The sequence below is a fragment of the Schistocerca nitens genome, chromosome 12 (assembly GCF_023898315.1).
Source record: "Schistocerca nitens isolate TAMUIC-IGC-003100 chromosome 12, iqSchNite1.1, whole genome shotgun sequence".
In the NCBI taxonomy this organism is placed as follows: Eukaryota; Metazoa; Arthropoda; class Insecta; order Orthoptera; family Acrididae; genus Schistocerca; species Schistocerca nitens.
Genome location: NC_064625.1, coordinates 12105328 through 12119100, shown reverse-complemented (window position 1 = coordinate 12119100; position 13773 = coordinate 12105328). Strand labels below are relative to the sequence as shown.

Sequence of the window (13773 nt, the reverse complement as noted above, 5' to 3'; positions counted from 1 at the left end):
TTTTTACTACAAAATATCTCCATCTCCTCAAGGAGATCGAGATATCTTTCTTTTTCACTCTGGTGCAACAATTTTAATTGTGATGTCACTTCAAGGAGGCCACGGCCAGTAACAGTTAAAAGTGCCACAAAAATATATTTGTCTACTATACCTGTTCTATCCAATGCCACGTACTCGCAGAACCTCACTTCGAGCCTCCTTCCAATTTGCCCAATATAAATGGCACCCCGTGCAGAACACGACAACCTGTATAACCTGATTCCTGCAGTTGCTCATATTTATGAATGTTATTAATTACCAGACAACTAAACCTAATGTGCCATTTTCCATTTTAACTGTTAAGTCTCTTGTTGTATGCATGGATTATATATTACATGTCATTATGTCTTCTATTTTTATTAATAAAACTAACTAACTTAATTCCTTTGGCTCCTATGGGGGCATAGGGCATCTAGGAGAACTCGCCATCCGTCTCTGTTTATGGCCATTTGCCTCAATTCTGCCTAGGTCTTGCCAACTCTTTTTGCTTCCCCTTCCACTGTCCTCTTCCATGTGCCCCTGGGTGTTCCTTGTTCCCTGGGGATTCCATTCCAATGCTTTTTTCTTGATGGATCCATCTGGTTTTCTCAATGTTTGCCCCAACCACCCCCACTTTCTCTCTCGTATCTGGTCTTCTATAGGTATCTGGTTTGTTATTCGCCAGAGCTCCTCATTACATATTTTTTCTGGCCACCAAATATTCGTGATGGGTCAGAGATGTCTATTTGTGAAGCTTTGTAACTGGGATGTTATCTTTTTATCCATTTTCCAGCTTTCACTGGCATACAGAAGGACAGGCTCCACATTTGTATTAAAAATACGGATTTTTGTTTTGTACCTGATATTTCTGTTTTGTTATCTCCAGCTCCACCATCTTCCTTCACTATACTACCCATATACAGGAATGAGTTGACAGTCTCCACCCGCAGCTCCCCTATTAACAGTGGCACCTCCATGTTCCCTGAATTTACTCCCATTTCCTCTGTTTTGCCTATATTTATGTCGAGGCCAGCAGTCTCCGCTTCCTCTTTCACAAGTTTAATTTAGCTTGCATATCAATCAGCCTTTGAGCTAATAAAACTATATCATCTGCAAAATCCAAATTCTCCAGATATTCACCGATCCCCTCAATTTCTCGTCTCCTGCCTGCCGTGACTCTTCTCGTAACTGAGTCTAGAACAAGTAGGAAAAGTGTTGGTGATAAAACGCAACCCTGCCAGAGTCCAGTTTTTACTTTTGTCGGCTCTGTCATATTTCCCTTTTGGAGTACGCAACATTTGTAGCCATCATACAGATCTTTTGCAGTATACGGCACTTCCGCAACACCTGCCAGAGCACTTTATGTTTCACGAAATCGAAGACCTTTTGAAAATCAATGAATGCCAGATATACGGTTGCTTGGAATTCTTTGCTTTGCTCTAAAATGATCCTAAGAGTGTTAATAAGATCAACACAAGTGTGTTGTGCCCTAAAACCAGCCTGTTCTTTACACAGTCGCTTTTCGAGAGACTCTTTAATTTTGTTTAAAATAATTCTGGTGAGGACCTTACTGGACACTGACAACAATGTAATACCGTGCCAGTTGTTAGTCTGACAAATTTCCCTTTTTTGGGAGCTTTACCACCAAACCATTTTTCCATTCCTTTGGAGATTTCTCTTCAGGCCAAATGTGCTTCAGCAAGGGATGGAGAATTTTAACAGTACTTTCAATATCGGCTTTTAAGCGCTCCGGTGCTATGTCATTTAGGCCTGGAGCCTTTGCATACTTTAGGGTTTTCAAAGCAATCCTAAATTTGTCGTTTGTGGGACACTGCAGATTTATATCTTCTCCTTTTAGTTTTTGTAATATGTGTGTGTGTGTTTTTTTTTTTTTTTTTGTGGTGCGGGTTATCAGCCCGCGGCCCCTAAGTGTCCTGGGGGGACTGCCACCTCATGGCGCGGATATCTGTCAAGGTTTTATTTCAGGATGTTATCCCTTAGCTCATCTTCACCGTAACTACAAAACGCTATCCATCCCTTCGCAGTAAGGCGTACGTGCATCACCGTTGTCCCGGTTTCCGAGGATCTTCCGCTGCCCACATTAGGGGAATGTGCCTGCTGCCACACAGTCACAGAGAGGAAAAGGAAAAGAGGGGAGAGTATAGGATGGGATATGATATGATAGGACAGGACACTAGACAGGACTTTGTCTGGATCACCTATGGAGACCTGTCCGACTTCAGAGGCCCTGCCGGTAGTTAGACTACGTCCTCGGATAACACAAACCCCCTCGCCCACACGGACAGTGTTTTGTTAAGGGGGTGTCTCCTGAGCGGGTTAATTAATAAGATTTTGTAATAATGATCATTAAAGAGGGCACTGTTGTGCCCATGTTTGGCAACGAGCATAGTTGCCTAGGTCCCTGTAAGCAGCTAGCTCAGTTGCATTTGTCCTCGTGTCTGACAAGTACTCTTCATTGATACGTGCAGATATTGTAATTTTACTGCTTGTATCTATGACTCCACAGAGCTTTAATACTAGGAATGTGGATGCAGAGGATCCATCCTTATGTTCCTATTTGTATAGTTTGATAGGTGTAGTATTTTGTAGTGCAGTACAATTATTTTATTCTTGTTTTATCTATAGCACCAAAGTCGGTTATTATGCAGTGATTGAAATCGATTTGCAACAGAAATAAAGATTTCAACTTCAATGACCAAAGTTGACGCTTCTTTTATTATTAATAAAGAAATTAATTACATACCAGAAACTTTACTGACAATAACTTGTGCCATTATACAGGGTGGTTATAATTAAACTTTTGCTACTCGAGAGGCCCCCCATGAAAAACGAGTGATTGTAGAACAGTGAAACTTTGTGGACACATTTGTAAGGACGTGCATAACGGAAATATGAATAAACTATTGAGAGAAACACATTTCCACACGAGAACGAACATTTGTTAATTGTGTACCGCATTTATGTTCTTGGCTACAAATGTTGCTCAATGTTTAATATTTTATCAGTTTCCAGCAACTGTATTTCTATTTCTTGAAATAATCAGCATCCAGTTGCAATAAATAAATAAATAATGTTATTCCTTTATTGGTTTCAGACATGTACTGCCCTCTTTCAGAAGATTATAATTATCACATTATTAGTAAGTAAGTGTCTGCAGCATACTAATGTAGTCATGCAGATCATAGCCCTTGTACAATACGGTATAAGAAAAAACCAAACGACATGTGCACAAATCGCGCCATTTAAAGTAATAAAGTTACTCAGTGTGATGACCATCTTCATCTGTGACAGACTGGGACAACACTAGAGATACAATTTCACAACTATTTACAGCACTTTTGAAACGGTGGGCCACGGACATTTCAACTGTCATAGTGACACAGCTCGTGCACTACTAGAAGACTGTACGTTGTACCCGGCATCCTCAGGAACTTCCTCAGCAGTACGCAGTGCAGTCGGCTGCCAGCTTCTCCCACGAGCAATTCTCAAATCGCTAGTTAATTCAAACTTCCAGATTGTTGCAGAAAGAGGACCTCTCCACATTTCTCGAATGTGTTGATAAGTAGCACTATTACTCTTGTTTTGATGAAACAGCTGAATGAGTAAATTCCTGATCTTCTTGTCCAGATCCACATTGACTGCCTGCAACTGTAATGCTCATTGATGCTCGTGTTTTGACCCTCTGATACCGTTCGAGTGCCGGTGCCTCACGGCAAGTCGTGACACTGCCACTACTAATAAAGCAGAACCTGCAGCACACAGTGTGAACATTATTCCTATAAAGTTACGCACCAGTACCGTAAATAGCTTTGCGTCTTCCGTCTACAGTGATGTGAGTAGCAAAGGTTTAATTACGACCACTCTGTACAGGTGCCCAACCGTTTCCTCTCTTTGATTTATTACATTGTCTTTAGGCATTTTTTCCTGATTGATGTCCTGCAGGCGTTTTTCAGCTAGCAGACACCTCATATCATTAACTATCTGACTATATTTCTGGTCACTCCTGTCTCCCACCTAAAGCTGCTATATTAATAATTTTTATTATTTGTAACCTAGTTTCAATCTCAAATTCTCTTCAGGTCGACAGACTGAGGTAACGTGTGATGACGGTACATTTATGGGCCTGTTTGGGAGGCAGTGGAAAGCTTATTTCACAACTGTGAAAGGGCTAGCTTCAATCAATTACACCCACTGTTTAAATCCAAGTTTTCCTCACTGTTATTCTCCTGTGCATTTAAAATCTGTATAAGGCTGCCTGCACAGAACGTTGCACGAGAGAGGTGGTGCAGTGGTAAGACACGCGACTCGTTCGGGAGGACAGCGGTTCAGATCTCCTTCTTCTCCTCCAATTTACGGTTTCCGTGGTCTGTGTGAATTTGCTCGAGGTAGTTCTCGGGATTGGTACTCTGCAGAAAACACAGACAATATTCTTTCCTTTTTTTCACCAATCTGAGAATGTTCTCTGTGCTCACGATCGACAGGATATTAAATCCTCATCTACTCTCTGTTGCCATTTATCTCACACACTCGCTAGGAACTCGTGTTATTTACCGGTTGGTGCCTTCTGGAGGTAAATGCCTAAAACTTCAGTGCACTCAGTTGTAAAAAATATTACAAAAAAAGTGTTTCATCTCCTAGTTCCTAACTTGATGAGTTTACACTGTTTATGTACTTAAGAAATTCCTTAATAAAATGAAATATTTATTCCAGTAAAATACGTTTCTTACCTCAATAGAAAGACTGTGATTTTTTCCGACGTGTCAATAACGTATTTATTAACGTCAATATTTTATTTAATTAGTAGTACTTTTTGCCTTTAATTAATTATACTTTTGTGTAATATTTGTTGTTTTTAATATTATTTTGAATTAACCATTATAACAGTGTGTTACCACACATTTTATGTCGTTTCAATTTATAACCACATGTGTAAATAGTTTGCTGTAAAATGTGAGGAATATTTTAAATAAAATTAATGTTATGTGAGATTATAAAATCACAGAAAGTATAAATAGATATTATAAAGTTAAAACTTACCAGATACAAATTTTGTCAATCATATGGTCTTCGTAAGCCTTTAACATATCGGTTAGAGGTTTGCAAATGAAAGTATAACTATTTTGTCATTTATTTAAACATTAGTTTATATCGAAGTGAAAGCGTATCATGTTTTCTGTGGTTTGTTTTATTTCTGACAAAGTTTCATTGTTACATAACATTTACACTCCACATATTTCTATAGTACAGTTTGTGTCTCTCGTAGATAGTAGTAGCATTCTCTCTCCAGTGCATATTGTACTAAATTGATCACATGTTGCTTCACCACAGATGTTGCTTTTTTGTTTCCAAATCAAACAATGTATTGTTATTTTGAGCATTGTAAATGACAATAAATTTTTGTAGTAACCCAGTGCCCTGACCACGACACACATAAAAGATAAGCAGAGGAATGGTGGTGAGAGGACACCATATGACTCAATGCACATTGTTCTACATAATAATATCGCATAATAGCCCACATTGTAAGGGTTGTCTGTTATCTTTATAGGGCCAAAAACATGAATATCATTGACAGATAAAATAACAGAAAAGTTTCAATTTGATCAAATATCTATTACATAATTCCTAACTAAAATTAGAATCCGTTAAATTATCTGCCAAACTTCTTTTCTTTCTAGCATGTTCCCAACACTTCAAGCACTTACAAAAATTTTAAAACATTTAACTGTTTTCAGGTTTTATTAAGCTTTATATAAGTTAAAATTCATCTGCACTTGCCAAACAGTATATGATTTAGTCTGACTACTTTATGTATGGACTGAAAAGGCAGTGTCAGACATTTCACATTTCTCTTCTTCCCTCTCTGCAGCTCAAATACAAATAGCTGCTGAAGACTTTGATGTGTACCCAACAATTCCATCATCATCAAATATTAACCCATCTGTGTATACAGAGAGCTGTGCATTATCTGGTCTCTTTTGCTCCTGTTACACTGTAAGGATATAAATCTAATGACATAGGCTCACAATATAGGCCTATTATGTTGTAATCTACACCAGAATTAAAATTTTGCACTCAGCATCTTTATTATACAGAAAATGATTCCACAATTTCTTTCTCATATAGCAGCATTTGTCTTGGCAAAGATGGCATTCATAATTTAAGTATGTAAACCACAGCTTGCCTCATTCTCAGTGAGAACACAAGTGTATCATTCTCATTCCATTATTATCATCTTCCACTTAGCATGGCATTTGGAATTTGATGACAGATATTATGATTTTAAATTGAGAAAAAGTGTACCAACAATAATATTCTTTTCCTAAATGTAATGATTGAGTTTGAAGCTGGGGAAGTGTGTCTTTACAAGCCTTATATCTCACGTAAGGCATTATTGGCTGTGCATTGTCTGCGTGTTGTGGTGTGATCCGCAAAACTGCTTACATGCTGTGGAACAGTATACTTTTCAAAATATCCTCCATCTAAATGGCAAAGATGTTGCAATGCAGACATTTGGAAGTTCTGATGTGAAGGGTGCAGTATTTCTTCAAATGTTCTGTACTCTTGCTCCTACCATATGTCTTCATTTCATATCTGCATAAGACACATGCAGCATATCTCATGCAAAATGTGAAAGTACATATTGTTACATCTTCAGATTGGTCCATGTAAGGGCTCAGCCTCACAATGGAACCTTCATATCTTCTTTTGGCTTCACAGACATTTACTGAGTTCAGTTAAGGGTATCTACAACTGTAAAACTTGACAGTAAAATTCGTGACTAATGCGAAGAAATCCCTCCTTGCTGGAACGTTTCAGGGATCATGGCCATTTACTTGCTTAGTATTGACAAAGAAGAAGTTTGCATAAAAACTTTTAATGATTGTATGGATGTGTTCACCTTATTGAGTTAACTTATTTGTGTCACCTTTATTAACTGCTTTGTAATTTGGCCAGTGAACCCGCGCGCGTGCGCACGCACACACACACACACACACACACACACACACACACACACACACACACACAAAATGTTTTAAACATATCTCATTCATTTGAATTCATGCGTACCACATTCATTGATTCCTAAGTGGGTTGAGTATCTGATTTTTCCTTGTGGTTCATACTTAATTTGTATTATTATTCCATTGTTTCTCTTGTTGGCTTTTTTATTTTACACTTAAGGTCATCAGTGGTAGGTCAATAATGGTAAAAAGCTATGAAACTATTAATTGATTATATCAATTGAATAACTAGAGTAAAAATTCTCGTGTCAGTTTGTGATCCCCCATGGGCATGGTTAAGCAATTATTTAGTCTATACAATTTTTGTCTGCGTTTTACTGCTTTGCAAGTCTTGCTAGTTTTCAGGTAGTTGTAACTTTGTTAAGATAAGACATATGTAGTATTTAACTTTCCCTCAAGTTAAAATTCCATTTTTGTGTCATGTATACTCTGTCAACAAAGAATCTTAATTTCCAGCTACACAGCAAGCAGATACTATGACAGAAACATGAGCAGCTGCTCCAGTTTTTTGGGGCTAACTACAGAACAGGAAAGTGTGTAAAAGTTGCTGCAACAAGTTTCTTAAACTTGCCTTGAAATAAAGTTTGTAGCATTTTCTCGAAAGCATCAAAACCAATCCACACTTGTAAAGAGACTGGAAACACAGTATAATTGGTTTTGCATACAGTGTAAATGATGTTTGATCTTTAACTGAATCCAAAGACGTCTTTTCTCATTTCAGCATAAAACTGTGGCCAATGAATATTTGGAGCAGCAGCATTTCATTAACTTTAAACATTTTAAAGTTATTTACAGAGTATGTGCCAATCTGAATCACCAATGATGTTTTATATTCAGCAGATGATACGTGTATTTTGTCAAAAACATATTTTTAACTTATATATTTCATATAATTATGCTTTTGAACCTGTCGGTAACATTAAATCTAATACTATGTGCTCAAAGTAAAAATATTCTTTATATATAAGTAGTGGTTTACTTCTGAAGTGTAATGCAAGAGACTGACACATGAAAGTACAATGTTAATAGAGCATGTTAGACTGTTTCGGATTAAGTGCCTTAGTTCGATATAATTTTAACAATGGCTTGAAAGGATAACAACATTATCCATAGCAAAAAAGTTACAAGACAAACCATGTTTCAAGTGCCTCACTGAAGTATTTGTATTTGTTGTTTATATTTGCAATGGTGTCAAAACTACAATGTAGTACACAGTGGAGCAGTGTCATTTCACTTAGTGAAGCGGCCACATGAGCAGTGTGTTCAAGTGAGCAGTATGTTTGTTGATTTTCTATACACATTAAACAGTTGTGGAATAAAAAAAAAAATAAAAAATAAACACATTTTCATCATCACTGAATATTCACCTTATATGTTTAGATATTTACATTTCAAGTATTAACAAACATGAGTTGTTAAGTGTAAACATCTATATCAGTAGTGTGTGCTGGAGGGCATTTCTTATACCATATTTTTGAACTGTGCCACTAGAGTAAGACTAATAGCATAACAGAAAAGACTCGGTGTTTCTAGAACAAAGTTTGTCATTCCAATATACACTTTAAACAAAGTGGGGAAAAAGTGTGTCTGCTTAACATTTTTCTCTTTCTGTAGTGGGAATTCTGAAAAAATTGCCAAATAGGATTCCATGTTTTATCATGTTGTATGCAGCAACATATATCGCACCTGTTACTGTCTTCTTCCCATACCTGCCGTTATGATTACTACTATTATTCTTTTTGTATTTTGCCATCTCTGGATCATGCTATGTGAACTGAATTTCTCCTTTTCCTTATGCTTGGGCCTTAACTTGAGCCCAGTATTCAAGCATTCATTTCCTATGCTGTTCCTTCTGTTTTTCAGTCCACATTTCAGCAGTTCTTGGTTTTGGATTTTCTTAGAAACCAAGGGGCTATTGGAGTTTCATCTTGAGTGAAATGCCTTGATGTTTGGCTAACCGTGCCGCCTCAGTTTGCTTTTCGAGAAAGTGATGGAATATCTGTTTGCTCAACCTTGTAGGATGCTCACAGGTAATGTGGCAATAGAAAAGGTTTTCACCTATGAATAATGTCTGTGATCTTTTCTGCATATGTTTTAAGTTCACAGTTGTGTCATCTCATAAATTTGCCATTTTCTTTGATCGGGTCTAGAATTCTCCCCCAAATCTGTCTGTCTTTCTCTCACTTCAAATTTTTTGATTAGACATTATTTATTCTTAACAAGGCATTCTGCGGATGCCCAAAAGTAATGTCATACCTTGGGATTAATTGATGTTGATTTCTTGATATGCCATTTCAGGTGTGTGTGTGTGTGTGTGTGTGTGTGTGTGTGTGTGTGTGTGTGTGTGTGTGTGTGTGTGTGTCCACTCTTCTAGATATTTAAACCTCATCCATTTGGCCTTTGCTGATTGTGTCTGCAATTTGTTGATTTGTTCTGCATCAGGGTCTAGGGATTCATAGAAAATTGTGATGCATCTGCAAAGGGTAAGTAGTCAGTGGTCAGATTCTAGCCAAGCTTGACTTCTTTTTCAACACCTTTGTCACTCACAGATCACTTTTTAGAATACACAGTTATAAAGTAGAGGTGAGAATCCATCTCCCAGGCTGATTTCAAAAGCATCTGAAATCTCTTCCATAAAGATCGTTTCGGAAGTGGCATCAGTAAATCTGTCAGATATTAGCCATTATTATTATTATTATTATTCTCCTCCTCTTCAGCAGTTTAGTATAATTTAATGATACCATTTTTGAGAACCCTCAAAATGTTTTATTAAACGAGGTGATTTTGCAATATTCGCTTAATAATTTATATATTAACTTGTTCCAGATCCTCACATCAGGCATACATAAATGGAAGAAATGAATATGTACAGCGACAAAAAAATTTAAGAATCAATAAATTACAGCAACTGTCCTTTCTAAAAACACAACCCCATTATCACGAATGTTAGTTGGTTGTTAATGCTGTTTACAAAGTCTATTATTGCTGCATCTGAGCAGTAATACATACTTTGAATTGCCTCACAGTTTTCGTAAGTGTAATATTTGCAGAACACAATGTGTAAATCAATAAATAAATGTATGGTTCATTTTCCAAAGAACTCAGGGATTTCCAGAATTAATCTTCATTCTGCAGCATGTGTTCACTGTTAAGAAACTTATTGCAGGATTAATACTTCAAAAGAAAAATGATCTGTGTTGCCATAGAAACAAAGAGTAAAATATACAGCTGTTCAACCCTCTGACAATTACCAATTAAAATAAAGTGAGAGATACATTGAGTATAATGTTATTTACCAATGTTTCTCCTTGACAACTTCTTCAATACCATCAAGAAATTCTTAGATAGAAACAAAGTCTATTACAAGCCTTCAGATGATAAGCATGTAGCCAAATAAATTACTTTTTAATTGTTTTTTTTTAAATAAATGTGTTCAAATGATACATTTTTCATTGTATATTTATCATCAATATCTCATTTGAATACATAGGGCAGGTCTACCTAAATATTAGAACCCCTCAATTGTTGTTTTGGTGATGTTCGAGAATTACGCTTCACATTTAACACTAAATGAAACAAGCACAGCAGTAATGTTTCTATGAAATACAGTTGCAATAACTGTAAAGAGAGTACATCAGATGCACAAAAAATGTCCAGTTTTTACATTGTTCCTCTCTCATTTTTCTGTAGTGAGTTTGGTGGTTAAGAATAAAAAATAAAAACTTTGCCCAGTTGCTGTTTCTGAAATATGTTGCTGCCATAATGTGTTACTGACAAAGGAAGATATGAGACCAACTGTTGCCTAACTCATTAGCAGGAAGTACTATTTCCTTCTGCACTCTTGACTCATACCTCATGTCTGCTCATCTTATCTCTTTGCCATCAACATCCTTGTTTGGATTTGGCTTTGAGAGGTCAATTCAAGCATTTATTTTCAGTTCTTTGCTGTTGTGATGTGTGTATATGACGGTAAGTTGATTATCACCACACTTTGCACATTTCACAACTTCACAAAGGTTATCACATACAGTCAAGTGACAGTATAAATGTGACCACGGACATCTAAATGAAAATAACACAGATGTTTGTTGCTGTAGGATTTCTGTCAATAAGTATTATTTTGGAACCAACACATCTACACATGTAGAACTTTTTCCTACTTTGTCTGGTAGTTCTCAAATGGAAATAACCACGATTTCTTGGAAAAAGAAACATTTAACAAAATATGAATAAAGAATTAGGAAGTTGCAATATGCAGTATTTGTCAAATGTTAAACTAATAGGAAGGCCATTTCTTGCAAAAGTGGTGTATTTGTGTGTTTCTCCATCATGCTATTGACTGTGCTTTACACATTTCACAAAAAACGACAGCGTATAACATGCATATTTACTCTACCACTGATGTTTCAAAGGAAATTTTCTTTATTACTCAAGGTTATGGATGGGGGACTTATTTTTTCATAACACCCTCTCATTGTAACATTGCTTATCCAATACAAATGTTTGTCTGTCTGAGTATGATTCCAAAGCAGACACTGTGATTAGGTTGCAGAGTCACACCTACAACTTCAAAAATATTTTCTGTTTCCCTGTAGTGTGTTACCAGTAGATAAATCTAACGTTTCTGATTACACAGTGTACCTATCCAGAAATTTTTGGAAGTAGCTTTTTTCTGTTTTTAATATAGCATTCACATGGTGAATGGTTGTACTAGATTGTACAGCTAAATTAAAGATACTGAGAAATATTGTCTCAAATGCACTTACATGTTGTTACATATTGCACTTGCTCTCTATTTTGCTATTTATATTCATTGGCAGACTACTGAATGTATAAAACTGTTGACTTTTCTCTCAGAATTACACCAGTTACTTTACAACCTAATGTGTTGTCTTCATTTTACTATTAAACTGCTACTGCTACTAAATTCCAACACATAGGTGGGAGGGGAGGTAATTTTAACTTTTATGTCCAGACTAAGAGCTTCAAACTAATAGAAATCATTTAAGTAGTCACGAAAGTGTAACACTCATCCTCCACCCATTTTACAAGCAAATTGGATAATGCACAGTATTGTGTGTGTGTGTGTGTGTGTGTGTGTGTGTGTGTGTGTGTGTGTGTGTGTGTGTGTGTGTTGGGGGGGGGGGGTGCTGATTCATTGTAATGTTTTCCACATATATTACACCAAGACCTCTGCTTTCAGCTACTAACTGCAGGCCATTCTGGCAACACATTTTAGTCTCCAACCAACAGTCCATGTACTTACTTCCAAAATCATTGTTGAAAAGATTTGTGCAGCCACTTCTGACTTAAATATATTTATACATAGAAAACAGCTGCTTTTATATGAACCACAAGCAACTGGTACAAGGCTCTTAAATTTATGTTAAAGCATATATATATTTTGTCCAGTTTTCAGTTTTTTTACTCCAAAAGAAAGCACAGTTAGTCCATCTTCGCAATTTTAACGATTTTCACCTTCAAAGACATTGAAAACTAGAGATATGCTTATGTCCTATTTTCTGTACTACCACATTTTTTAACTGATGACAGCTTTTTATACAAAACTAAAATCACATATGCTATTATCATTCACAAGATATAATGCTACCACATAACAGGTAACATCGAGTCACAGATATTTAATGGGGGGGGGGGGGGGGCTTAAAATGTTAAGCTTTTGGGCAAAGTCCCTCCTGCACACAAGCACAACTCACAAAACACACACCCAGTATCTCCAGGCACTGGAGTCCCACTATTGTGGTCATTGTTTCATGTGTCGTCATTATTGATTTTAAATAACTTTTGCTTAGTGTAATGAAACTGTCACCACCACATTAAGTAACTGCATGTGTTGGCCTAAATACAGTAATATCTTCTGTTCTGTTGAGGAATGGTTGACTATTCATGATAAGGATAACCATTTTTTCCATTTGTGCTATCTTTTGTATCATCCATTATGTGCTAAAACCGTAATGTTTCTTAGATGTGGTTTCTATCTCTTAGTATTAAATTCTGAGTCCAGAAGCGATGCTATTATTGCATTATCCTTAACAATGTGTGTTCACTGCATCAAAATCTCAATACACAGCAAAAGGTTACCTTTTTTGGTAGGAGGGGGGGGGGGGGGGCAGGATTTTTCAATTATTTGACTCATTTCCTGTAGATTTCAAAGATGATGCTCAACAGTTATGTAAATATGTCATTCCAAAGTGCAAGATCCCCTGGAAGCATGAAAGAACTTCACATATTGGAATCAATCTGGCAACATTGTAAAGTAATTATATTTTGTGATAAAGACTTAAAACACAACTCTTTTACATACTTTTTGAAAGTATTATCAACAGCCATGTGTGTTCTGATGTAAAGAGTGCTATCAATCTAATTTCAAGTTAAGATTAATTCTTGAAAACATATTAATTCCAATAGTGACACTTGACAATTCAGTATAACTTTTTTTTCCCCTTTCTTTCCAAGCTGCTTAATATATAAGCTCGTGAGGCAGACTTACACTGAAACTGCACAGCAGGTTAACAGTCTTTGGTCCAGTGCATCAACCAGCCTGATGGCTTTTAAATACTCTTCCACACTTGTTTATGCAAACACTGGACTGGTTCCCAATCTCTGACTCCAAAAATCTGATAAATAGTTAAAAACATTAAAACTAAGAACAAAGTTCACACGATTCACAGACAGATGGCACTTCACA

At 36.5% G+C, this 13773-nt stretch overlaps 1 protein-coding gene across 1 annotated transcript in view; it reads left to right on the top strand.

Moving 5' to 3' along the window:
- The first annotated feature begins 10909 nt into the window (after positions 1 to 10909).
- LOC126215097 (N-chimaerin) overlaps positions 10910 to 13773 on the top strand; it is a 50283-nt gene continuing 47419 nt past the window's right edge. Inside the window, exon 1 of the mRNA XM_049941747.1 lies at positions 10910 to 11033. Coding sequence (XP_049797704.1) covers positions 11018 to 11033 — 16 coding nt within the window. The 5' untranslated portion in view covers positions 10910 to 11017. The remainder of the gene's footprint in view (positions 11034 to 13773) is intronic.